The sequence below is a fragment of the Amblyraja radiata genome, chromosome 1 (assembly GCF_010909765.2).
Source record: "Amblyraja radiata isolate CabotCenter1 chromosome 1, sAmbRad1.1.pri, whole genome shotgun sequence".
Classification (NCBI taxonomy): Eukaryota; Metazoa; Chordata; class Chondrichthyes; order Rajiformes; family Rajidae; genus Amblyraja; species Amblyraja radiata.
This window is the reverse complement of record NC_045956.1, coordinates 55,063,907-55,090,146: the sequence shown is the minus strand read 5'-3', so window position 1 is coordinate 55,090,146 and position 26,240 is coordinate 55,063,907. Positions and strand designations below refer to the sequence as shown.

The 26,240-nt window shown below is 42.2% G+C and overlaps 1 protein-coding gene across 3 annotated transcripts in view; it reads left to right on the top strand.

Annotated features, from left to right (window-relative positions):
- Nucleotides 1–1,484, top strand: part of aimp1 (aminoacyl tRNA synthetase complex interacting multifunctional protein 1) — a 50,462-nt gene extending 48,978 nt beyond the window's left edge. For all 3 annotated transcript variants that reach the window (XM_033022126.1, XM_033022122.1, XM_033022129.1), the window contains exon 7: nt 1,272–1,484. In XM_033022126.1, coding sequence (XP_032878017.1) covers nt 1,272–1,438 — 167 coding nt within the window. In that variant the 3' untranslated portion in view covers nt 1,439–1,484. The remainder of the gene's footprint in view (nt 1–1,271) is intronic.
- Nucleotides 1,485–26,240: the final 24,756 nt, after the last annotated feature.

The window sequence follows — 26,240 nt, the reverse complement described above, 5'->3', positions numbered from 1 at the left end:
ATTCCCAAATACCTGTCCGACAGATCAGAAACACTCTTCAGGAGTCAGGTGTGGATTTGTCAATGACCACTGTTCGCAGAAGACTTCATGAGCAGAAATACAGAGGCTGCACTGCAAGATGCAAACCACTGGTTAGCTGCAAAAATAGGATGGCCAGGTTACAGTTTGCCAAGAAGTACTTAAAAGAGCAACCACAGTTCTGGAAAAAGGTCTTGTGTACAGATGAGACGAAGATTAACATATCAGAGTGATGGCAAGAGCTAAGTATGGAGGAGAGAAGGAACTGCCCAAGATCCAAAGCATACCACCTCATCTGTGAAACATGGTGGTGGGGGTGTTATGGCCAGAGCATGTTTGGCAGCTGAAAGTACTGGCTCACTTATCTTCATTGATGATACAACTGCTGATGGTAGTAGCATAATGAATTCTGAAGTGTATAGACATATCCTATCTGCTCAAGTTCAAACAAATGCCTCAAAACGCATTGGCCAGCGGTTCATTCTACAGCAAGACAATGATCCCAAACATACTGCTGAAGCAACAAAGGAGTTTTTCAAAGCTAAAAAAGGGTACTAGCCCCCAAAACAAGCATAAGCTAAAGATGGCTGCAATACAGGCCTGGCAGAGCATCACCAGAGAAGACACCCAACAACTGGTGATGTTCATGAATCACAGACTTCAAGCTGTCATTGCATGCAAAGACATGCAACAAAATACTAAACATGACTGCTTTCATTTACATGACATTGCCGTGTCCCAAACATTATGGTGCTCTGAAATGGGGGGACTATGTATAAAGACTGCTGTAATTTGTACATGATGAAATCAAAATGTATAAAAATGGCCTTTATTAAAATCTGACAATGTGCACTATAACCACATGTGATTTTTTTTTTCTATTACAATTCTCACATTGTAGAGTACAGAGGCAAATAAATAAATAATGGGTCCTTATCCCAAACATTATGGAGGGCACTCTACTTTTAATTTGCTGCTTTACACCTTTTATGGATTTATCTTCCCAATCTTTCTTTGTTCCTTGATGTCATTTAAAATTTCACCGTATAGATAATCCAGCCATTTTTACTTGTTTGTGCTGTGCAATAATTTAAACTATTTACATTAAATATTATGAATATTAAATCTGGAATGCTGTCGAATTTGGCATTGCATGAAATGTGGAGACTGATCCTGCAAAGCTACTAAATAAGTCTGCGTGTGTGCCTTTCCTTTGAATTTGTCTCTTATTGGAGGTCTGTTCCCCTCTTTAGGTGAACCTGACAAGGAGCTAAATCCAAAGAAGAAAATATGGGATCGTATTCAACCTGACCTGAGGACCAATGAAGAATGTATTGCCACATACAAAGGAACTCCATTTGTAGTGAGAGGAATGGGCGTTTGCAAGTCTCAGACAATGGCTAATAGTGGAATCAAATAATAATGTCTAATCTTGCAGAGAATACAATAAATGCTTGAAAACATAATCCTTGCATATGCCAAATGTTGTAACGTATAAGAAGGAACTGCAGATGCTGGTCTAAACTGATGATAGACACAAAAAGCTGGAGCAACTCAGCAGGATGGGCAGCTTCGCTGGAGAGAAGGAATGGGTGATGTTTCGGGTTGAGACCCTTCTTCATACTGGTTAGAGTTAAGGGAAACGAGAGATATAGACGGTGATGTGGAGAGATAAAGAACAATGAATAGAAGATTTGCAAAAAGTAACAATGATAAAGGAAGCAAGCCATTGTTAGCTGTTTGTAGGGTGAAAATGAGAAGCTCGTGTGACTTGGGTGAGGGAGGGATAGAGAGAGAGAGGGAATGCCGGGGCTACCTGAAGTGAGAGAAATCAATATTCATACCACTGGGCTGTAAGCTGCCCAAGCAAAGTATGAGATGCTGTTCCTCCAATTTGCGTTTAGCCTCACTCTGACAATGGAGGAGACCTAGGACAGAAAGGTCTGTGTAGGAATGGGAAGGGGTATTAAAGTGTCCAGCAACCGGGAGATCAGGTAGGTTCACGCGAGCTGGGCGAAGATGTTCCGTGAAACGATTGCCCTGTCTGCGTTTGGTCTCGCCAATGTATAAGAGTCTACATCTTGAACAACGGATACATTAATTGAGGTTGGAGGAGGTGCAAGTGAACCCCTGCCTAACCTGAATAGACTGTTGGGATCCCTGGACAGAGTCGAAGGAGGAGGTATAGGGTCAGGTGTTGCAACTTCTGTGGTTGCAGGAGAAGGTACCTGGGGAGGCGGTGGTTTGGGTGGGAAGGATGAGTTAACCAGGGAGTTGCAGAGGGAACGGTCTCTGCGGAAGGCGGAAAGGGGTGAAGATGGGATAATGTGGCTAGTGGTGGGATCCGGTTGGAGGTGGCGGAAATTTCAGAGGATTATGTGTTGTATGCGACAGCTAATGGGGTGGAAGGTAAGGACTAGGGGAACTCTGTCTCTGTTGCGACTAGAGGGTGGGGAGCAAGTGCGAACCGGGGGGGTATCGAAGAGATGAGTGAGGGCCTCATCTATGGTGGGAGAGGGGAACCCACATTCCCTAAAGAATGAGGACATCTCAGATGTTGTAGCATAACTCATCTAATATCTAATCCTACACAGGAAAATGAAAATGGAAAATAGTGTTAATGTGAGGGAGTGAATTAGCAGCTTCAATTTCTTGGGTGTCAACATCTTGGATGACCTGTCCTGGACACAGCACATTGAGGTAATCATGAGGAAGGTGTTCCAGCACCATACCAAATACTCTAACATACTTCTAGAGATGCATCGTAGAAAGTAACCTGACTGGTTGCATTGTATAGCCGTTCTAACGTGCAGGAAGGCTGCAGAGAGTGGTAGACATGGCCCTGTCCATCACAGACAGCCCTTCACAGCATCAAAAGCATATACATGAAGTGCTGCCTCATGAAAACGGATCCATCATGAAAGTTCCCACCATTCGGGACATACCCTTATGCTGCTACCTGTGGATATGAGATGCAGAAGCCTGAAGTTTCACACCACCAAGTTCGGCACAGCTATTTTCCTACAACCATCAGGTTCTTGGGACAGACTTGCACAACCCTAACCCTACCTTGGCACTGGATTACTGGGCCATCTCTTGAATTACCATTGACTTTTTTCTAATTGCGTTTTTTTTACTCATGTATTGTTTTGGGTTTTTCTTTGCACTGTCTCGTATAATTTTATTTGTGTGGGTTGTCTGCGTCTCCCTGGCTGTGGTACTGCAGCAAGCAAGCTTATTGCACAGAAAAAGAGACAAAGTGCTGGAGTAGCCCAGGAAGTCAGGCCGCATCTCCGGAGAACATGGATGGGTGACATTTGGGTTGGGACCCTTCTTCAGACTGATTGTGGTGGTGGGGCGGGGGGAAAAGAAAGATGGAAGAGAGGCAGAACAAGGCCCGTCAAGTCATAGATGGATACAAGTGAGGGGGCAGATGGTTGGATAAAGGCCAGAAATGAAAAAAATAAAGTGTGAGACAAAAGGATTGAAGAGTTACAAGTTGTGAATCACTGGGAAAGAACGTAGGTGGAAGGGGAGGGCAGAAATAGCAGAGTCCAGGTGGAGCAAAGGGGAGAGACAATGTTGGTAGTTGTCTAAAATTAAGAAATCAATGTTCATGCCATTGGGTTGGAAGCTAACCAAGCAGAATACGAGGTTATGTTCCTCCACTTTGTGTGTAGCCTCACTCTGTCAACGGAGGAACCCCTGATTGAAAGGTCAGTAGGGAAATAGGAAGAGGAATTAAAATGGTTAACAACCGGGATATCCAGTAGGCCTTGGCAGACTGAGTGCGAGTGTTCGGTGAATCACCAAGTATTTGCTTGGTCTTACCAACGTACAGGAGGCTATGTCGGAAACACCAGAAGCTATAGGTGAGGTTAGAGGAGGTGCACATGAACCTCTGTCTCACCTGAATGGACTGTATCTCTAGAAGGAGGTGTGGGAGAATTTGTAGGGACAGATATTGCATCTTCTACAATTACTGGGGAAAGTACCTGGGAAGGAATGGTTTGGGAGGAAAGGAATGAGTGAACCAAGGAGTTGCGAAGGGAGCAGTCTCTGTAGGAAGCATAAAGGGATGGGAATGGGAAGATGGTGGGATCTCAGAAGTGATGGAAATGTCTGAGAACTATTTATTGGATGTAGAGGGCTGCTGGGGTGAAAGGCGTGAACCAGGGGAAATCTATTCTGGTTCCTTACAACCCAGCGGTATGAGCATTTTGGGTAACTACCAAAATGTTCTCTGTCTCGCGTCCTCGCCCCCCTCCTCATATCCTACCAACTGGATTGATGCGGCCTTTCCTGCCGGAGACCGGCCAAAGCTTCAGCGGCGGCGCAGCACTGGATTCATCGCGGAGTGGGCGATGCCGTTTGAAGCTCCGGAGTGTTGGGCCTGCTGCTTCAACATCGCGGAGCTGGGGTTTGTAATCCTGAGCTTCCAGCGGAGGCGCCGCTGACTTCAACCTCGCGGAATCCTGGGATCCCTTTGCCGAGGGCCGCCAGCGTGAATCTCCGCCCAGCGCCTGTGGGCTTCGGGAGCCGCGGACTCTGGTAGGAAGAGGCTGATTCGGATGTCCAAGCCACTGAGGTTGTTCTCCCGTTCCGACGTCGGAGTGCCACCATCCCGGCGAGAGGGCCTGAACATCGGGCCGCCTGTAGCAGCGACAGCGGGGGGTTCGGGAGCCCCCCGACCACGGGTACAATAGAGGAGGATGACTGAATTTTGGTGCCTTCCCTCACAGTGGGAAACTTTGATTCCGCTGTGTGGGGACGTCTACGTTAAAGACTATCGTGTTCTGTGCTCTTTTTTACTTGTATGGTGACCATACATTTCACTGTACCAATTGGTACATGTGACAAATAAATGTATCTTGTATCAATAATCTAGCGGGGCAACAGAGAAGAAAGGGAAGTAAAACTGATGGATTGCTTTGATGGGAGGTGGCACTGAACATGATAAACAGAATGATCTGTGCCATAATAAGTAAAAACTACAGTTGATAATCTGTTCATGGCCCTTCATCAGAACGAGTGAAGTATGCAGAGAACCAAGTGGTATAGGGAGAACAAAGGGAATGTTTGTGATAGAACAAAGGCCAAGAACATAAAATGTACTTTTCCTACTTCTGATGAAATATCATCAAACCTTAAATAAAAATCTCCTTTTCTCTCTCCGCAAATTTTATCTGCTGATTTCCAATATTTCTTTTAAAAACTTCTGACATCAGCAGTGATTTTTTGCTTTCCATTCTAAAATCTTTTATCTATGTAAAATAACATTTTGGTGTAACACCTTAAAAATATACTCTTTCATTAACCGGCAAAAATAGACTTTACAAAATATACACAAAATAATTTTGTCCACCTCAACGGTTAAAACGGTTATGAAGAGTGATTGATTTGTGAATACTTGGTTTCATGCCCATGAATATTTTGAAAAATTGTTTCTTTTGGCCAAAAAGTCTTATTTTGTGTGCAAGGAATTCAGCTACACCATTTTCTGCTATTATCTTGAAATATGGCTTCCTGCATTCTGTGGTAGAATTTAAACATAGATGTTTGGGTGCCTTAGCTCCATGTCATTGGTTATTTAATGGGATAATGGGTGGAAATATATATTTTAAAAGAGAAAGAGTGCAACAGACCGTCCAAGTGCTTGATTTGCAAATTATGCAGGTGCAGCAAGTAATTACAAAGGTTAACAATATGTTTTTATAGTTTGACTGGACCAAGGGAGATTCGTTGGGCCCCGTTCCTCAACGCGCTGTTGTGGTGGGTGGGGTGGGCCTTCGGCGTCACACACGCGCACACACACACACACACACACTTTTCATAGTTATATGATATGATGGAAATGAGTCAAAAGTAGGGAGTTGATGTTTCAGTTATCTCGGTGGACTGAAGGTCCCGTTTCCACGCTGTATCTCTAAACTAAACCATAAACTATTTTCAGGAACTATGTAAAAAGATTCACTGTGATGACATCTGCATTGGGAGATTAATTTGTCAGTGAAGGTTGACTGCCCCAGTTTGGATTTGCTAGAGTTTAGAAGAGAGAGAGGTGTTTGAAAGAATAGAAGTAGATCAGGGGTTCCCAACATTTTTTGTCCCATTTACCTCTGGCAACTTTAATAGCACATAACAATGTTATTTCACTTATTTATGGACAACTAATGATGAACAGATATTGGTATACCAGAAGCAAACACAGTCAGTCAATGAGAAAAAATATGTACAAATCCAGAATCAACAAATTTAGCCCCTGGGTAGACCCCAGGTTGGGAACCTTTGATGTAGAGATTCCCATATGGTGAATTGAAAATTAGAATCAAAAACTAGGGATCAAGTTTTTTAAATAGTTACGCAAGTAAGATAGAGATAAAGCAAAATATTTTCTGACGATCATGAGGCTTTAAAACACTTCTTCATAGGGCAATGGAAGGCAGGGTTTTAATATTTTAAAGTGGATGGATTTTTGCTAAAGATAGGAGTGCAAGATTAAGAACAAATTGGCGGGCTTGAGTTTAAGATGAGGGGGGAAAGATTAAAACGAGACCTGAGGAACAACATCATACACAGGGTGGGTATACGGAATGAGCTGCCAGAAGACTCAATTGAGGCACGTACAATAATAGCATTGAAAAGACATTTGGAAAGTACATACTGTAGATGGGGAATGGTTTAGAGACCTGAGCCAAACGCATGCAAATGGGATAGGGTTACACGAGGTAGCTTGATAGCCATGGACGAGTTGGGCTGAAGGGCTGCATGACTGACATTATAATAAAAATTATAGATCGTCCTCCCATTCTTTTGCAATGAGATCCCATTTTTGAATAACCCCATGTCTAACCCATACATTAAAACTAGAAGTCTCCCCACTTTTTGTTTAGTTGGTATACTGTTTTGTCACTGACGGGTTGGGCCAAAGAAGCTGTTTCCATGCTGTATCACTTGATGACTCCGGACATAAACGAGGAGTAGCGGTTGCGGTAAAATCAGCAGTAGCCCAAGTGAATGGTTGAATGGACTGAATTTTCTACACGTGCTTCAGGCTCCTGGGATGTGCAGTTGCGGCGGCAGCAGAAGGCCCTGGGATATGTCGAACGAAGGAGGACCCGGCGGGCCACCAGTGGTTTGGTTCCCTGCCACGTAGGAACACCTAACGGGCCGCCGCCTGCAGGGGAAGCTTTTTTTTGTATCAAAAATGAAAAATAATTTATTTGAATACAAACACGATACAAAAACAAAACCATGTTGACACCCACCACCATATTACAAAAGCGTCAAATTATTCAGACACTAAAATCCAAACAACTATGTTAAAAATATACTAAATAACTACTATACGACTTTGTCCCTCTCTGACCTAACCCTGAGAAAGGGGCAAGCATCTGGCTCGGGCAAAACCCTCTTCTGTCTGGCGCCGTGACTCACGGATGGCCAGCTTGGCCAGGCCTAGGAGCAACCCAGCTAGGACATCTTTGACCTCCCAAGATCCCATCACCAGTCCTGCGGTCGTTGGCAGCAGTGCCACTCCTTCCCCTACGGACCCTTGGTGGAGTGGCGGTGCTCCTTGCCCCCCGGACCCTGGCTATAAGGGACGCTCGACTGGTCCCTCTGCAGGGGAAGAAGCTTGGAAGCTGCCGACCTCGGACGCAAAGACCAGACAGTGGAGGAGGGAGCTGCTGGTGACGACGAGCGAGATGAATTGGCCGGTAGGGGAGGGACCAGGGGTATTGCCTCCAGCACCTTCAATGTCAGTTGCAGGAGAAGCCCCCAGGACACAAAGACGGTCGGGTGAGGGGAGGAACATTGGTTCGCGGGCTAAGCCGGTCATGGGCAATGGGGGAGATGCTGCAGCAGGCTGGGGCTTACCTAGATTGGGGTTGCTCCAGTACTTCGAGTCCGAACTTTGGATTTAATCGTTTTGTAAATGACGCCAAAATATGGCGACATGCCTGTGTGAGCTTTGCAAAGAGAATTACACTATGCATATGTAACAATAAAGAAACATTGAGCTAATGAAATGCATATTTTATGAATACCTTTTATTGTATTTTATCGAATACTGATTTTTCTCCATATCCTTTAATGCTTTTGGCTTAAAATCTGTTTTAATATTAAATAGTTTACCTACCATCAATTGCTATGTACAAAGGACAGATCCAAACTTTCATCATCTGTACATAAACCTTTTTAACATCTTTCCTGTAAAGCCTGCTGTGACAACATTGTGATTTGTGAAAAACACATGTTTTTGCTTCAGTGCTGATCCTACATTTTACCTAAGAGCACTTAAAAACTGCAGTTGTTCAAGAAAAGAGTTCACAATGTACACAATAGTAGTTATCAATAGGCCAAATGCAAGTGCTGCTGAAAACAAAATAAATAACTATTTAAGAGAATTTAGTCCCTGCAACCCTACCACTCTCCAATCCATGCTCTACCTTAATAAGCCTTAACTTTCAGCCCAGAGGAGCACAGGAAGAAAGGCCAGCATTCAATTAGCCTTTTGGGTATTTTGTACCTGAAAGTGGAACCATGTACTTCAAACAAATAACAGGTTTTGTACCTCTACTACTTTACTGTTCTCTCATTAGAGCCTACATTGTCCTCTTTTAGTCCAAAGACATAATTAATATTGCTATGTTGAAGTTCATTCATTTTGCATTTTACTTAACCTATTAATATATCTAATTTAATGAATCCATTTATATTTATGTTTCCATTTATACAATTCCAGATAATTAACATCAGTTTAGGCAACACATGATTAGAATTGCAGAATAATTTGGAATTCAAATAGAGTAGGAAAACTTCAAAAATAAAGTTATTTTTTGATTTCCAACATATAAAAACAGTAGCGCCATTTAACCAGCTAGAGTACACAAGGTCAGAAAAAGATTGGTTATTATGCAAACATCAATGTTGAATTCCCTTCTCAGCTCGGATAATAAAGCCTGTGCCTGAATACAGAAAGATCCAGGCAAGATTTAGGCATGGACAAGTATTTTGTTTTTTAAGAAATACTGCATGGAAACAAGCCCTTTAGCCTACCGAGTACACATCGACTATCGATCACCCATTCGTCTAGTTCTGTGTTATCCTATTTACTCATTCACTCCCTACACGTGAGAGGCAGTTTACAGAGGATAATTAACCTACAGACCCAGAGGAAACCCACACAGTCACAGGGACAATTTGCTAACTCCACACATAGTACCCAAGATCAGGATCAAGCCAGGTTTGTGGTGCAGTGAGGTGGCAACTCTACCAGCTGCACCACTTGTACATAATACATCTTTCCCACTCATGTTCCAGCTTGACAACCTCCAACAAAAGTAAGTCTAACCACTTATTACAGACTTGTAGTAAATACCATTGCTGAGTACCTTCACTCTTGTCATCCTGCGGATCATCATTGGCTAGAAATGTGAATGGACTATTCATGTAAGTATTATAAAAAGAGAAAATCAGAAGCTAGGTATCTTTGGAATGGTCTTCTAATATCAATTTATGACAGTCCCGTCATCCCGGGAATTAACCTTGTGAACTTACGCTGCACTCCCTCAATAGCAAGAATGTCCTTCAAATTTGGAGACCAAAACTGCACACAATACTCCATGTGTGGTCTCACTCGGGCCCTGTACAAATGGAGAAGGACCTCTTTGCTCCTATATTCAACTCCTCTTGTTATAAAGGCCAACATGCCATTAGCTTTCTTCACTGCCTGCTGTACCTGCATACTTACTTTCAGTGACTGATGAACAAGGACCCCTGATCTTGTTGTACTTCCCCTTTTCCCAACTTGATGTCATTCAGATAATAGTCTGCCTTCTTGTTTTTGCCACCAAAGTGGATAACCTCACATTTATCCACATTAAACTGCATCTGCCCACTCACCCAATCTGTCCAATTCACCCTGCATCCTCATAGCATCCTCCTCAAAGTTCACACTGCCACCCAGCTTTGTGTCATCTGCAAAATTGCTAATGTTACTTTTAATCCCTTCATCTAAATTCTAAGTGATTAGTTGCTGCATTATCTCATTATATCAAATACAAGTTTAAGTATTGGAGTAATTTCCTATGACAGAACTATGTACAGTACTTCCATTCTAGTTGTTCTGAACAACTAAAGTAAAAAATAATTCCAATCATAAGGCAAGCATTTGAATACAAGTATTTAAATTGTAAACACATCAGCTATTCTTTACTTTAAAAGGATTTTACATGTGCAACATTAGGTCATGCTGAATGTCATAAGATCATAAGATATAGGAACAGAATTAGGCCATTTGGCCCATCAAGTCTACTCGATGCAAAATTAAACTAATCCCTTTTGGCTGCACGTCATCTATGTCACTCCATTCCCTGCATATTCACGAACCTATCTAAAAGCCTTTTAATTGAACCTTGGTGACTTATTCTGCAGTTTTGATCCACTGAGAAAAAGTTGCAAGCTACAAGCTCCTGGTCTCTTTGTAGTTCTGGAATATGAAGTTGATTTGGAGCATAAGACTGCAGCTTTTCCTCTGGATGCAGTTGCCTGTAAAGTGAGTAATCATGGGATCCTTGAAAATTTGCAACACCAGGAGCCATTCAGTCTATAATGTCTGTAGTAAGTGGAAAATAACTACCCAGCCTAATCTAAGCTTTCCATACTTGGACCATAGCTCTGCCGATTACGCTCCATCATATACATCTAAAAGCTTTTTATAGGCAACAGGAACTGCAGATGCTGGAATCGTAGTAAAATGGGTGTAGATTATGTGAAACCATTAAACTAAGAGATATATTGTGTAATCTATTCATATCAGTAACCATTTAATGGATTTAATTTCTGGGTGTAAAATGGAGCAGGATCTGACATTTGGATGTAAAGGGACGATATGGTGGTGCAGCGGTAGATTTGCTGCCTTACAGTGCCAGAGAACCGGGTTTGATCCAGGTGACGTTCTCCCTGTGACCGCGTAGATTCTTTCCGGGAGCACCGGTTTTCTTCCACACAGGTTTGTAGGTTAATTGGCTTCAGTAAAATTGTAAATTGTCCCTAGTGTGTAGGATAGAACTAATGTATGGGTGAGCGTTGGTCGGCGCAGACTCGGTGGGCCGAAGGGCCTGCCTCCACACTGTATCCCTAATCTAAACTAAACTAAACTAAACCAAACCAACATTAACCTGATGGAAAAATAAAGGCACAAAGTGCTGGAAGCACAAAGTCAGGCAGCATCCCTGGAGAATATAGACAGATGAATTTTCTGGTCTGAAGAAGGGTCGCCTATCCATGTTTTCCAGAGATGCTGCCTGACCCGTTGAGATTCTCCAGCAGTTTGTATTAAGGACCTTTTAAAAATTTGATTGGGGTTTACCCAGTTAGGCAATAATTGTCTTCAATATTATCTCAAATCTAGAATGTCTCAACAAACCAACCGAGTCTTTAAAACACTTTGAGTTCTCTCAGAGTGTTGACTATGCACACTGCTAAGGTCCTTGTTCGAGAGACTCACCACTGATCTATGCGTTTTATTTAGTGTCTGTTCTATCTGAACTGGTCCCCAAGTAAAGCCAGATTCTGAGTACGGGTATAAATTTCCTCTGACAAATAGGAACTATTGATGTAAATATTTATGGATTCTTTTTTAAAACTCTAATTAAGTAGAAATGACACTCAACACTGATGGGCAAGGCAATTAGTCTTTTGTGGTGCAGAACTTAATTTTCACCTGGTAAAGCATGTGTTTGTATTAATTAATTATTGTTGTAGCTTCAAAGCTGTCTTTACTGAGCAGAAACCAAAAGCTTTTTTTACATGGTAAATGCTGAAAGCAATAACTTTAATTTTCATTTTTCAGTTCAGTTCAGTTCAGTTTTATTTATCATATGTGGGTTATCATATGTGGGTTAATACAATGAAATGTGTTTGACAAGACAACGGGTCACCTCAGCAATGATATTACAAGGATAAAATTAAGGTTAAAAAAAAAGATAAGATAAAAGTGACAATGGTAGGTAAAAGACAAGAATAAATAAATAAATAAATAGATAGATACATAAATAAATAGTAAATAAATAGTTCTCCTATTGCCTACAAAATATAACTTCATGCTTTCTGGTCTGGTTAAATAAAAGCCAGAGTATGCAACCACAGCATTTTGGATTCATCTCCGTGATTACAATGTGTAACGAAAAAAATAATTCTGTTCTTTGACAATTATTTCAATTTAAGATCACCCTCAACTTTGCTGATCTTTGTTTTAATTTTTTTTTAAAGTAAATTTTGTGACCAGTTTTTGTTCCAAAAATATAACTGCAATTTAGGGCAAAGATTTTAATTTGTTTAAAGATAGTAAATTGACTGAAATCATCTTTGTTAGCACAAATATCAGATACCTGGTCATTTTAGACCACAGTTGTTCCTGCAACTTACCACTTGTGCTATTGCAAATAATTAATACCTTCAAGAAACTGTTAAAACTTTGAAGTTATTTTGGTTAACAAAGTCACCAGCATGACCAAGGACCAGTCTCACCCCAGTCACTACTTCTTCTCCCCTCTCCCATCAGACAAGAGGTACAGAAGTTTGAAAATACATATCTCTAGATTAAGCGACAGTTTCTTCCCAGCTGCAATCAGGCAAATGAACGTCCCTCTTATCAGCTAGAGTGCGGTCCTGACCTCCCATCTACCTCACTAGACCTTTTAACTATCTTGAATCGGACATTATCTTGCACTACTTGTTGTACCCAGGGGTGCAGTGCTGCCGGAGCTCTGAAACATTTATATGTTACTAGACCAAGTGGGACCTGTTGGGAATATTGGTAGAATATTGCGTTGGGGGAACAGGGCCCAACGGGTCCCACTTGGTCTAGTAACATATAAAAATTTCACTTGATAAACCAAAAAAAATGAATCATATATACAGTACAAAACAATATACCTGGAATGCTTTCAGAATTAGAAGAGATGTATTCCACAGTTTTTCATCTTTTTGGTCACACACGTGACTAAGATTGGGCCAAATGACACCCCTGTTTGACAGCTCCAGCACCTAAAAAATTAGCACTGCAACACTGGTTGTACCCTTTATCTGTCCGCTGCAGATGGCCTGACTTAAATCATGTATAGACTTTTTGACTGGACAGCTCGCAAACAAAAGCTTTTCACTGTTCCTCGGTACACACACAATACTGAACTGAACTGAACTAAACTAAACTAAATTAATTTCTACAGAAGTGCAGGTAGACAAAAATGCTGGAGAAACTCAGCAGGTGAGGCAGCATCTGTGCAGAGAAGGAATAGGCAACGTTTCTGGAAAAAGAAAGGAATAGGCTGAGAGAGTAGGCTTGTAGGAGAGCTGGGAAGGGGAGGGGAAGGAGAAAGCAAGGACTATCTGAAATTGGCAAAGTCAATGTTCATACTACTGGGGTGTAAACTACCCAAGCGAAATATGTGGTGCTGTTCCTCCAATTTGCGCTAGGCCTCACTCTGGCAATGGCAGAGGCCCAAGACAGAAAGGTCGGAATGGGAGGGGGAGTTGAAGTGCTGAGCCACCGTGAGATCAGGTTGGTTATTGCGAACTGAGCGGAGGTGTTGGGCCAAGCGATCGCCAAGCTTGTGCTTGGTCTCACCGATGTAGAGAAGCTGACACCTGGAACAGCGGATGCAGTAGATGAGGTTGGAGGAGGTATAGGTGAACCTCTGCCTCACCTCGAAAGATTGCTTGGGTCCTTGGATGGAGTCGAAGGGAGAGGTAAAGTGACAAGTGTAGCATTTCCTGCGGTTGCAGGGGAAAGTACCAGGGGAGGGGGTGATTTGGGTGGAAGGGACAAATTGACCAGGGAATTACGGAGGGAACGATCTGCGTGAAAGCAGAAAGGGGAGGAGATACGAAGATATGGCCATTGGTGGGATCCCGTTGGATGTACAATCTTCGTCTACAGAAGTGCTCCATGTTTATTTTAGTGAGAGCTGTGATGCTGTTGTCAGTGGGGAACCTGTTCTGAACAAATGGTGAGAGTCTGCAAAGGTGCAGAGCAAATATTTGTCTTTGTTGTAAAGAGTTTTCTCGGCGATATCCCTGTGTGGTTGATGATCACTGCATTAAAATCATTCCACCCTGGTTCAAGAATGTACCACAACCACACAAGTTCTGGATCTTTAATCTTTAAAGCCAATAAGTGCCACAATTTTCCTACTTGTGCATACTTTTCCACCCTATGGTTAAATACGTGACTTACTGCCTAGCATGAGTTTTCTTTTAGATAGAACAGCTTTGGCATTGGTTTAAAAGCTGACCTCTGGCATAGAACTTTGCTCTTTGGAGATGACTTTCAGTCAGGCTGACAAAATTAATGCCATGTTTTGTTAACATTGTTAAAATTGTAGTAATAAAAATGTAAAATATGACCACTTTATTTGTGGGATTTGTTATTATTCAAAATTCCTATTTGAGTTGTGACCTCGTAAATACTGAAGTCCCAGCCTACTAACATGTATGGGTTAAAATCAAAATAATGGTGATTCAAATGATTTACCATGTTGCATTGTAGTTTAAAACATGGATTACAGTCATTATATAGTCATTACAGGAATAATGTTTCATTACTATCTGGCTGTAGAAGCAGATAATAGCTCACATTAATGTACTTCAGCTGTCTCTCTGGACTCTGAGATTTATCCAAAACTTTTAATTCCATTGCTTTTAATTTCAAATCAACCATTATTATTGAGGACTGCTTAGATGATTGTTCATGGTCTGAAAGGATAATTGTTCATTGAATGTTTACTTGCATTTCAAATGGCCTGAGATGTTTTGCTGCATTAAAGACACCAACACTTTCTGCCCCTCCAGGTAGATGTTAAAAATTCCAATTGCTTATATCAAGGATATAAAGTATTAACATTGTCAGCATTCATTGATTTTACTCCATTCCATAGTCTTCAGATAATTTGTCTTCATCACAGCAACAATGGTTAAGTGGATATTGACAGATTCCTGATGGTATGGGTGTCAGGGGTTATGGGGAGAAGGCAGGAGAATGGAGTTGGGAGGGATAGATCAGTCAAGATTGAAAGGCGGAGTAGATTCAATGGGCTGAATGGCCTAATTCTGCTCCTTTGCCGTGAACTTATGACATTGGAGTTGTCACTACTTGTGACTACAGGCTTTAAAATTGATACCATGCTCAGGTCAACGTGTGTTTTAAAATGTAAAGCATGCTAAGAATCACAACCTTCCATGATTTAAAATAACCCGATCTCCATGACTCCCTCTCCCCTACCTCTGTCTGAAGATTGGTCTCGACCTGAAACGTCACCTATTCCTTCCATCCAGTGATGCTGCCTGTCCTGCTGAGTTACTCCAGCATTCTGTGTCTATCTTTAATATGCCTTGTTGTTATGCATGTTTTAGTACAACCAACCTTGTACTCGTGTATATAGTAAAACTAAAGGAGCATTGGTTAGCAATCAAATTATTTTTTTTAAACAAAAGGCACACAATTTCTGGTGATCAAAAGCATGTAGAATTTCCTGAACCTGTTTGAATGGAAATCCTCATTTATTCTTTCTAAATTATTTGTGTTTCTAAATTATTTGTGCTCCCTGTTGTGCTCAATTTTGGTCACCCTGTTATAGGAAAGATGTTGTTAAGCTGGAAAGGGTGCAGAGAAGATTTACGAGGGCCTGGGCTATAGGGAGTGGTTGAGCTGGCCAGGACTCTATTCCTTGGAGTGCAGGAGGATGAGGGGTGATCTTACAGAGGTGTATAAGATCATGAGAGGAATAAATAGGATAAATGCAGTCTTTTATCCAGAGTTGGGGAATCAAGAACCAAAGGACATAGGTTGAAGGTGAGGAGGGAAAGATTTAATAGGAACCTGAGCAGCAACCTTTTTACACAAAGGGTGGTAGATATATGGAATGCGCCGCCAGAGGAGGTAGTTGATGCAGGTACTATCATAACATTTTAAAGACATTTGGACAGGTACATGGATAGGAAAGATTTAGAGGGATATGGGCCAAATGCAGGAAGTGAGACTTGTGTAGATGGGGTATGTTGGTTGGCATGGGCAAGTTGGCTCAAACGGCCTGTTTCCATGCTGTATGACTCTGTAAAATCTCAGAACAAAAATAAATTATCTTTACCTTTAACAGATAGTTTAGTGTAGTCAGACAGATGAGTAATCTATAAAGTGTTTTATTCCACCGGGAAATCAGGGGTGAAACTCTGCTGGGCACTGATCAAATTCATTTTAAAAGCTTTAAGGATGATTTTCTTTGTTGACTTTCCAGTGGCTGTTGAAGAAAAGAACAGAGATGGTGTTCTGCTTATTATCACAACTTCTCTTAACAAGTGCTGATGGGGAAGTAATTATATTGGAAAAAGCCAGCTGCCTTATTCTCTGTGAATTGTAGCTATAATTTAATAGCCAGTTCTTTAAGTTCAGTACCCAAAATGAAAAACAATGTCATCTCCTATTCCTTAGTAGATGGGGGATTGAACTGGGGTTCAAAGCACTAAATAGAAATGGGCTGTTGTGATGATTTCCAAATTTTCAGAGGTATTTTTTCCAATCTTTTTGAGGTTGAATATATATTTTAATGTCCAAAAACATTTTTCAGTTTTATAATTGTGGATACTGAATGATTTAATTTACTTTTATGATAAGCCACTAAACAATATCATATCAATCTGTTCTAAGGTTAAAATTTCACATGAAGGTTTTCAAAAAAGAACAGAACCGTTTCCAACTGTCTAACTTCTATCCTCAACCAAGACCATAAACTAGCATTAATGTGGTGCAGAAATTGCTGTTGTTGTGGCCCTCTACTACAACAGTAATTTTGCTTCAAAAAGTTCTTAATTAGCTAACATTCTTTGTGATATCATGAGATTGAAAATACTACAGAATCACTGCCACATCTTTCTTACTTACATAATTATCAAATTAAATCAATATGTAGAAAATGAAATACCTCAAGTTTTGAATGATTTAAATTTCCTGGATCTGAAAGATCTCAGCGCTCATCAGCCTTTCTTGAACCATGTTTCTCAAATATACAGAGTTGCCCCAAAGTTATGTCAACTTTAGACTTTACAGAAACATAGCAGAAACAGGCCCACCGAGTCCACATCGACCCTCAATCACCCCGTACACTAACATTATTCTACACACCAGGGACAATTTACATTTTTTCCAGCGCCAATTAACCCACAAATTTACATCTACATCTTTGGAGTGTGGGAGGAAACCAGGAGTCACAGGGAGAACGTACAAACTCCATCCAGACAGCACCCGCAATCAGGATCGAACCCGGGTCTCTGGCGCTATAAAGCAGCAGCTCTACCGCTGTGCCACTGTGCCGTCCAGATGTAAGAATGAATTTGAAATAACCTTTGAATAAACCCACAAATCTAATATTTTGGAGAAAGTTACCAGTAGTTTATAAAGTAAAGATGAAATTGATGAATGGAATGACCAACAATAGCAAAATCTTTTGGAGTTGAGTTGGCCTTATCCCAGATTATGTGCCAAAGAGCTCGTTTGTTGCTCTCTTTGTGCTGTCTTTGTTCTTAGCCAAGCCAAAAAATAATAAGATGTGACAGTTCCTTATCAACAATGCAACTTCAGTCATTGCTGAGAGGCATGAAGCATGATGTAAGTGAAATTCTTTTATTAAAATTCCTCTTGATTGCCTGCCTGCCAATCACAAAACTTTAACAATTTGTAAATAAAACTAGAGGAAATGTAATTGAAAATATTATTTGAACAACCACCAAACTGCATGATTTACTTAATTAGTGAGGCACCACTCTGTCTCTTCCATCTCCTTGCTTCTTTCCAGCTGCAGCAATGAATTGTGATGTGAAAACCGGTCATTGTTCTTTTCTTCAAGTCAATGACAATTGATAGCAAAGTGCACAGAAACTAGACATCTTTTACCAATGTAGCATTCAACACTCAATCAAGACACATTTGTTGGCAACCAATTTCACACTAGGCAGACGTAGAGAAAAATTGAGCATTTTACTTCGGAGTCACGTGAGTGACTACGTGAAGAACCCGCTCAGCGCGCATGCGCGGCATTGCGTTCAGCAGTGCAACAGCGGCCGCAGCGAGAGTCAGGCACTCCCGCTGCAGTTTAAAAGACGGACCGTCAGGTAAGTTACTCTGAGGTCGGCTTTTCTTTTGCAAGGAGAGCCTTCTGATTTGTTTTTCAGACATGAGTTCGATCAAGAAAAGGCTCTCGAAGAAATCTGTCACCCGCTCGACTCCGACGGAGGAGCGTTCCATCTGTGGGGGGCAGCAGGCGGTAGGACCGCTTACCCGGCGCTCCGCCATCCCCGACACCGGGCCAAGCCCAGTCCCGCTAGCGCCTGAGCAGCGGACTGGTTGTAAAGCCACCAGGAAGAGCATCCGGCCGGTGGTTTCCGACTCGTCGGACGGGGATGTCTCACCACCCGTTCGGGGGAGAGACAGCCGCCTGAGCCGCATGGAGCGGCTTCTGGAGCAAGTGCTCCAGCGAGACTCGCTGCGTGAGGGGCAGTCTCGCAGGGGGAGGGATTGTCTGAACGTGTCCAAGATATCCTGAAATGGGAGGGAGAGAAGCCTGAGGTTGTGGTACATATAGGTACCAACGACATAGGTAGAAAAAGAGAAGAGGTCCTGAAAGGAGAATTTAGGGAGTTAGGTAGAGAGTTAAGGAGAAGGACTGCAAAGGTAACAATCTCAGGTTTACTGCCTGTGCCACGCGATAGTGAGAGTAGGAATGGAGCGAGGTGGAGGATAAATGCGTGGCTGAGGGACTGATGCAGTGGGTATGGATTCAAGTTTCTGGATCATTGGGACCTCTTTTGGGGAAAGTGCGACCTGTACAGAAAGGACGGGTTGCACTTGAACTCGAGGGGGACCAATATCCTGGCGGGGAGATTTGCAAAGGCTACTGGGAAGACTTTAAACTAGAACGGTTGGGGGGAGGGACTCAAATAGGGAAAGCTAGCAGTCAGTGTGTGAGGCAGGAGGCAGAGAAGGGTAGCACTCTGACCCAAAATGTAGGGGAGAAAGAAGAAAAAGACATTAAACAGAGAATAAGAGAGGGTGGGTTTCTTAAATGTGTATATTTTAATGCTAGGAGCATTGTAAGAAAGGTGGATGAACTTAGAGCCTGGATTGACACCTGGAAGTATGATGTTGTGGCGATCAGTGAAACATGGTTGCAGGAGGGCTGTGATTGGAAACTAAATATTCCAGGATTTTGTTGCTTCAGATGTGATAGAATTGGAGGGGCAAGAGGTGGAGGTGTTGCATTGCTTATCAGGGAAGATATTACAGCAGTGCTTTGGCAGGATAGATTAGAGGGCTCGTCTAGGGAGGCTATTTGGGTGGAACTGAGAAATGGGAAAGGGGTAGCAACACTTATAGGGGTGTATTATAGACCGCCAAATGGGGAGTGAGAATTGGAAGAGCAAATATGTAAGGAGATCGCAGATATTAGTAGTAAGCACAAGGTAGTGATTGTGGGAGATTTCAATTTTCCACACATAGACTGGGAAACACATTCTGTAAATGGGCTGGATGGTTTGGAGTTTGTAAAATGTGTGCAGGATAGTTTTTTGCAGCAATACATAGAGGTACCTACTAGAGAAGGGGCGGTGCTGGACCTCCTGTTAGGAAATGAGGCGGGTCAGGTGGCAGAGGTATGCGTTGGGGAACAGTTCGGGTCCAGGGTCCAGTGATCACAATACCATTAGTTTCAATATAATTATGGAGAGGGTCAGAACTGGACCTAGGGTTGAGATTTTTGATTGGAGAAAGGCTAACTTTGAGGAGATGCGAAAGGATTTAAAAGGAGTGAATTGGGACATTTTGTTTTATGGGAAAGATGTGGAAGAGAAATGGAGGACATTTAAAGGTGAAATTTTAAGAGTACAGAATCTTTATGTCCCTGTTCGGTTGAAAGGAAATAGTAAAAATTGGAAAGAGCCATGGTTTTCAAGGAAAATTGGGCACTTGGTTCGGAAAAAGAGAGAGATCTACAATAATTATAGGCAGCATGGAGTAAATGAGGTGCTTGAGGAGTATAAAGAATGTAAAAAGAATCTTAAGAAAGAAATTAGAAAAGCTAAAAGAAGATATGAGGTTGCTTTGGCAAGTAAGGTGAAAGTAAATCCAAAGGGTTTCTACAGCTATATTAATAGCAAAAGGATAACGAGGGATAAAATTGGTCCATTAGAGAGTCAGAGTGGACAGCTATCTGCAGAGCCAAAAGAGATGGGGAAGATATTGAACAATTTCTTTGCTTCGTTATTCACCAAGGAGAAGGATATTGAATTATGTGAGGTAAGGGAAACAAGTAGAGTAGCTATGGAAACTATGAGATTCAAAGAAAAAGAAGTACTGACACTTTTGAAAAATATAAAAGTGGATAAGTCTCCAGGTCCTGACAGGATATTCCCTAGGACATTGAGGGAAGTTAGTGTAGAAATAGCAGGGGCTATGACAGAAATATTTCAAATGTCAGTAGAAACAGGAATAGTGCCAGAGGATTGGCGTACTGCGCATGTTGTTCCATTGTTTAAAAAGGGTTCTAAGAGTAAACCTAGCAATTATAGACCTGTTAGTTTGACGTCAGTGGTGGGCAAATTAATGGAAAGGATATTTAGAGATAATATATATAAGCATCTGGATAAACAGGGTCTGATTAGGAACAGTCAACATGGATTTGTGCCTGGAAGGTCATGTTTGACTAATCTTCTTGAATTTTTTGAAGATGTTACTCCGGAAATTGATGAGGGTAACGCAGTGGATGTTGTATATATGGACTTCAGTAAGGCCTTTGACGGTTCCTCATGGAAGGTTGGTTAAGAAGGTTCAATTGTTGGGTATTAATGGTGGAGTAGCAAGATGGATTCAACAGTGGCTGAATGGGAGATGCCAGAGAGTAATGGTGGATGGCTGTTTGTCAGGTTGGAGGCCAGTGACTAGTGGGGTGCCACAGGGATCTGTGTTGGGTCCACTGTTGTTTGTCATGTACAGGGTACATCAATGATCTGGATGATGGTGTGGTAAATTGGATTAGTAAGTATGCAGATGATACTAAGATAGGTGGTGTTGTGGATAATGAAGTAGATTTTCAAAGTCTACAGAGAGATTTATGCCAGTTGGAAGAGTGGGCTGAAAGATGGCAGATGGAGTTTAATGCTGATAAGTGTGAGGTGCTACATCTTGGCAGGACAAATCAAAATAGGACGTACATGGTAAATGGTAGGGAATTGAAGAATGCAGTTGAACAGAGGGATCTGGGAATAACTGTGCACAGTTCCCTGAGGTGGAATCTCATGTAGATAGGGTGGTAAAGAAAGCTTTTGGTGTGCTGGCCTTTATAAATCAGAGCATTGAGTATAGAAGTTGGGATGTAATGTTAAAATTGTACAGGCATTGGTGAGGCCAATTCTGGAGTATGGTGTACAATTTTGGTCGCCTAATTATAGGAAGGATGTCAACAAAATAGAGAGTACAGAGGAGATTTACTAGAATGTTGCCTGGGTTTCAGCAACTAAGTTACAGAGAAAGGTTGAACAAGTTAGGTCTTTATTCTTTGGAGCGCAGAAGGTTAAAGGGGGACTTGATAGGGGTCTTTAAAATGATGAGAGGGATAGACAGAGTTGACCTGGATAAGCTTTTCCCACTGAGAGTAGGGAAGATTCAAACAAGAGGACATGATGAGAATTAAGGGACATAAGTTTAGGGGTAACATGAGGGGGAACTTCTTTACTCAGAGAGTGGTAGCTGTGTGGAATGAGCTTCCAGTGAAGGTGGTGGAGGCAGGTTCGATTTTATCATTTAAAAATAAATTGGATAGTTATATGGATGGGAAAGGAATGGAGGGTTATGGTCTGAGTGCAGGTAGATGGGACTAGGGGAGAATACGTATTCGGCACGGACTAGAAGGGCCGAGATGGCCTGTTTCCGTGCTGTAATTGTTATATGGTTATATGGTTATAATTTATGCATTTGCATGATAATAATGTATGAACGGGTGACTTAATCGGATCTGGGAAAAAATAAGTATCATGACTTTTATTTATGTGTGAAATGTTTAAGTTTTTATGTGCGATACTCTGGTATTCCCTGGGAAACGTCTTCTCATTTTGCACTGTACAACTTGCTTTGCAAGATGACAATAAAGGTTGATTGATTGATTGATTGGCTTGGTTGTAGACGTGCCGTTTCTGGATAATCATGGATAATTCCACCTATTTTGTGGGATTGCAATGTAGGAGTAAATTACAACACAAGCACATTAATAGCGGCATGCTGATTTATCATTTACAAGGAGGAAAATCTCACATTTTCACTTTGAAAATAATTTTGATTTTTCTGTTTGGTATTTATATTAGGCAATTGTCTCTAATATAATGTTATTTTCTATTAATAAATGCCCTTTCACAAAATGGAATATCAGAGTGTAGCCTCCTTTGAAGAGTTTGACAGAGTGCCTCTGAATTGATTCTTTAATTTAAAAAACTTGTTAAATTTTGAATGAGGTTGTTCTGTGTATCCAGTTGGTTGAGCTTTAACTAGGTCCACCACCGATTCTCCAGCATCCATGGTGCCAGAGGCTTTCTGGATTATCCGTATTGGAGGTCATGGGCTCTGAGAGGAATCCAACAGTACTGGGACGGTCTGCCTGGGCTGCCGAAGTCAGCCTTGGAAGTCGGCTAAGGGAACAGAACAGGGAACAGGCTCTGGCCAGGCTGGAGTTCCATAACCCAAGCCAATTCATCCGACCGATGAATTAGCGGCAAATTCATCCGACCGATCGGCCGCAGAAAATTTTCAGAGCCCCACATTTTTGGGGGAACTTCTAGGGGGGGATTTCAAATGCACTTTCGTGATTTGTCTGGAGTAAAGGAGGCCATCAGTAGCCGGAAAATCGGTGATGGACCTCTACTCCCATTATGAGGTATTAGAGTGTGCAGAAGGTGGAAGATCATCTCAAAGCTGAGTGAGAGCTAACTTAAAAACCTCGGGAGAGTTTCCACTTGCACCACCCCCCACTCACGGGTCTTTCCCTGCACCAGGAGGATCTGTGTTGAGTCTTCGTAGTTTACCACCTTACTGTAAAAAATATATTATTTTATCAAACCATCAAACTGAAAGTAGCCATTAATTTTGTTTCTTAAATGAAAGCAGTTATCTTTCCCTTGTAATAACAAGGAACTGTAGATGTTGGTTTATATCAAAGATAAACACAAAGTTCTGGAGTTCTGGGTCAGGCAGCATCCCTGGGGAAAATGGATAGGTGACGTTTCAGGTCGGGACACTTCATTTCCCTTATTTAACATACTCATTTATTAAATTGATGTCTATAACTCCTGCAATTCAAGACCTCTTCCACAGCTACTTTTCCTGTCTTGTTCCTATTTATCAAGAGTCAAGAGTGTTTAATTGTCATATGTACTGAAAATGGGACAATTATTTTCTTACTTGCAGCAACATAACATGCCTGTAAACACACTAACCATTGATAATAAAATAAACAAAAAAAGTTCAATAAATTGAAAACCAAACCAAATATTTGTACAAAAAAAAGGCCAAAGTCCCTCGTGCAACCACAACAGTTCCTGCAGTAGTTCGTAGTTTAGTTGGTGATCAAGAGCCCGGTGGTTGTTGGGAAGAAGCTGGTCCTGAACCTGGAGGTCAGTTCTCAGACTCCTATACCTTCTTCCTGATGGCAGGAGTGAAATAAGAGCATTATGAGGTATTAGAGTGTGCAGAAGGTGGAAGATTGTCTCAAAGATGAGTGAGAGCTAACTTAAAAACCAGGGGAGAGTTTCCACTTGCACACTTACACCCACGGGTGGTGTGGGTCCTTGATGATGCTGGCTATCTTTTTGAGGCAGGGCCTCCTATAGATCCCTTCCATGATGGGGAAGTGAATACCCAGGATGGACTGGGCAGTGTTCACCACATTTTTTAATCTCCTTAGTTCCTGGGAGGTCCAGTTACCAAACCAGGCCGTGATGCAACCAGCCAATATGCTCTCCACTGTACACCTATAGAGGTTCAAGAGAGTATATCGAATCTCCTCAATTTTGCATTAATTATTGCATCATTGATACAATAATCATAATTCTTTATGATTACATCTATTTACATCCCTCTTTTTCAATGTTATGTTCAATCTCATTCTGTTTCTCGCTCATTGCGTTTTCTCTGCCTTTGTTTCTCTCTGTAACTTTTCTCTACAGGTTATCCTCATTAAGTTCTCTCCACTTTCCTACTTGCTATTAAGATTAAATGCTAAATAATGTTTTTATGAAGAAAAACAAATAACATTTTTGTTTTAACGTGCTGCTATATAATTACCACGGACATTGTAACAAGGATAAGTTGCTTCTGCTGATTGGGAGTCCCATGTGTTGTGCACTTTGGCCCGTGAAACACATTACCAGGGACTGCTTAGAGTTAATTGTCGACAAGAATATCCCCGTGTGATACCAGTGCTGGTTATTCATAGCCTTGTGAAAATATTAAGATCAATTTGTCTTTCTTATGGATCAATCATTACTGATCAGTGTAGTGGCAGTTTTTACAACTTCTCTAAGTTCAACCTTCGACAGCCACTAATTTGTCGGGGATGAATGAAAAAGTAGTCTCACGCACTCCATGACACATTTAATACAGCAAAGATGAATCTACCAGAGGTACACAAAATTGCTGGAGGAACTCAGCGGGTGCAGCAGCATCTATGGAGCGAAGGAAATGAAACTGTCTCCGGAGAGAGGAGGAGAACTTCTTCAAAGTAGGCATACCTTGAAGAGATATCGCAGTGGAGTAGACAAAGTGTTCAAAAGGGAACTGCAGATGCTGGAATATCGAAGGTACACAAAATTGCTGGAGGAACTCAGCGGGTGCAGCAGCATCTATGGAGCGAAGGAAATAGCTTCTTTATTGTAGTAATACAAAACAATGAAATAAATCATAACTTTCCGTATCACACCACCGGGTGGCGCCAGCAATGGCTGCCTCGCCAGCAGCTGTGAGTCCTTTCACCTTTTTTGTTATTTTTAGTGTGTCTAATTGTATGTTTTTAATTTTTCTTAGTATGTCTTATGTGGGTGGGGGGGGGGAGGGTGGTGGAGAGGAATAGGGGGAAACCGTTTCTCAGTCACTTACCTGGACTTTCCATGTGTCGCATCTTCGCGCCCCCCTCGCGGCCTGCCAACTGGATTGGCATGGCCTTTCCTACCGGAGACGGCCCAGAGCTTCAGCAGTGGCGTAGCACTGAATTAACATCACGGAGCGGGACGAAACCTTGACGAGGATCGCCTGTGTTGGAGCTGCGGAGTGTTGGGCCTGCTGACTTTAACACCATGGAGCTGTCACTGGTAAGAAGCGGCCGATTCGGAAACTCCAAGCCGCGAGTGATCTGGTCCAAAACCTGGTCCAAACTTGGTCCAAACCTGGTCCAAACATGGTCCAAAACTTGTTGTTTAAGAACAGAGCGTAGCACATTTCTAACCATGCGGATCAATCGTTCCCAAACACAGCTGTGATGAGAACCCGCCGGAGGATTAAAATTCCATTCTATCCCATCCTGATGCATGAAGGGCCTGTCCCATCAGCATGCGACTGCATGCGGCGAGCACGACCAAACCCGGAAGCGGGGGCCGCGCGGAGGTCGAGTGAGTGACGTGAAGTTCGAGCGAAGTCCGCGGGAGGTTTGCGCGTGACGTACAGCATCAAGACGCTGCGTCTGGCGTCGAGACACTGCGTATGCCCGTCGAAGCAGTGCGTATGGCGTCAAGGAGGCTGCGGGCCGGCAGGCCGTTGCCACGCGGAATTTTTGATCACATTCAGTTTTTCAGAGCCCCGCGCGATGTCGGGACCAGCTCCGCACAACTCCATACGGCTCCGGCGATCGAAGTGGGACCAGCCCCGCGAGGCCGTACGGCTCAAGCGACCACGTTAGGTCGCACTTGCCGCATGCAGTCGCATGCTCGTGGGACAGGCCCTTTACACTCTGAATTTTATTTTGATTTAAGCCTTTAAGTGCTTCTCTTAATTCTCTTTCCGCTCCACCAAAATTTGTACCATTATCTGATCTTAATGATGAAACTTTACCTCATCGACAGACAAATCTTCGTAATGCATGAATACAAGAATCTGTGTCAAGTGTATATGCGACTTCAAGATGCACTGCCCTGCT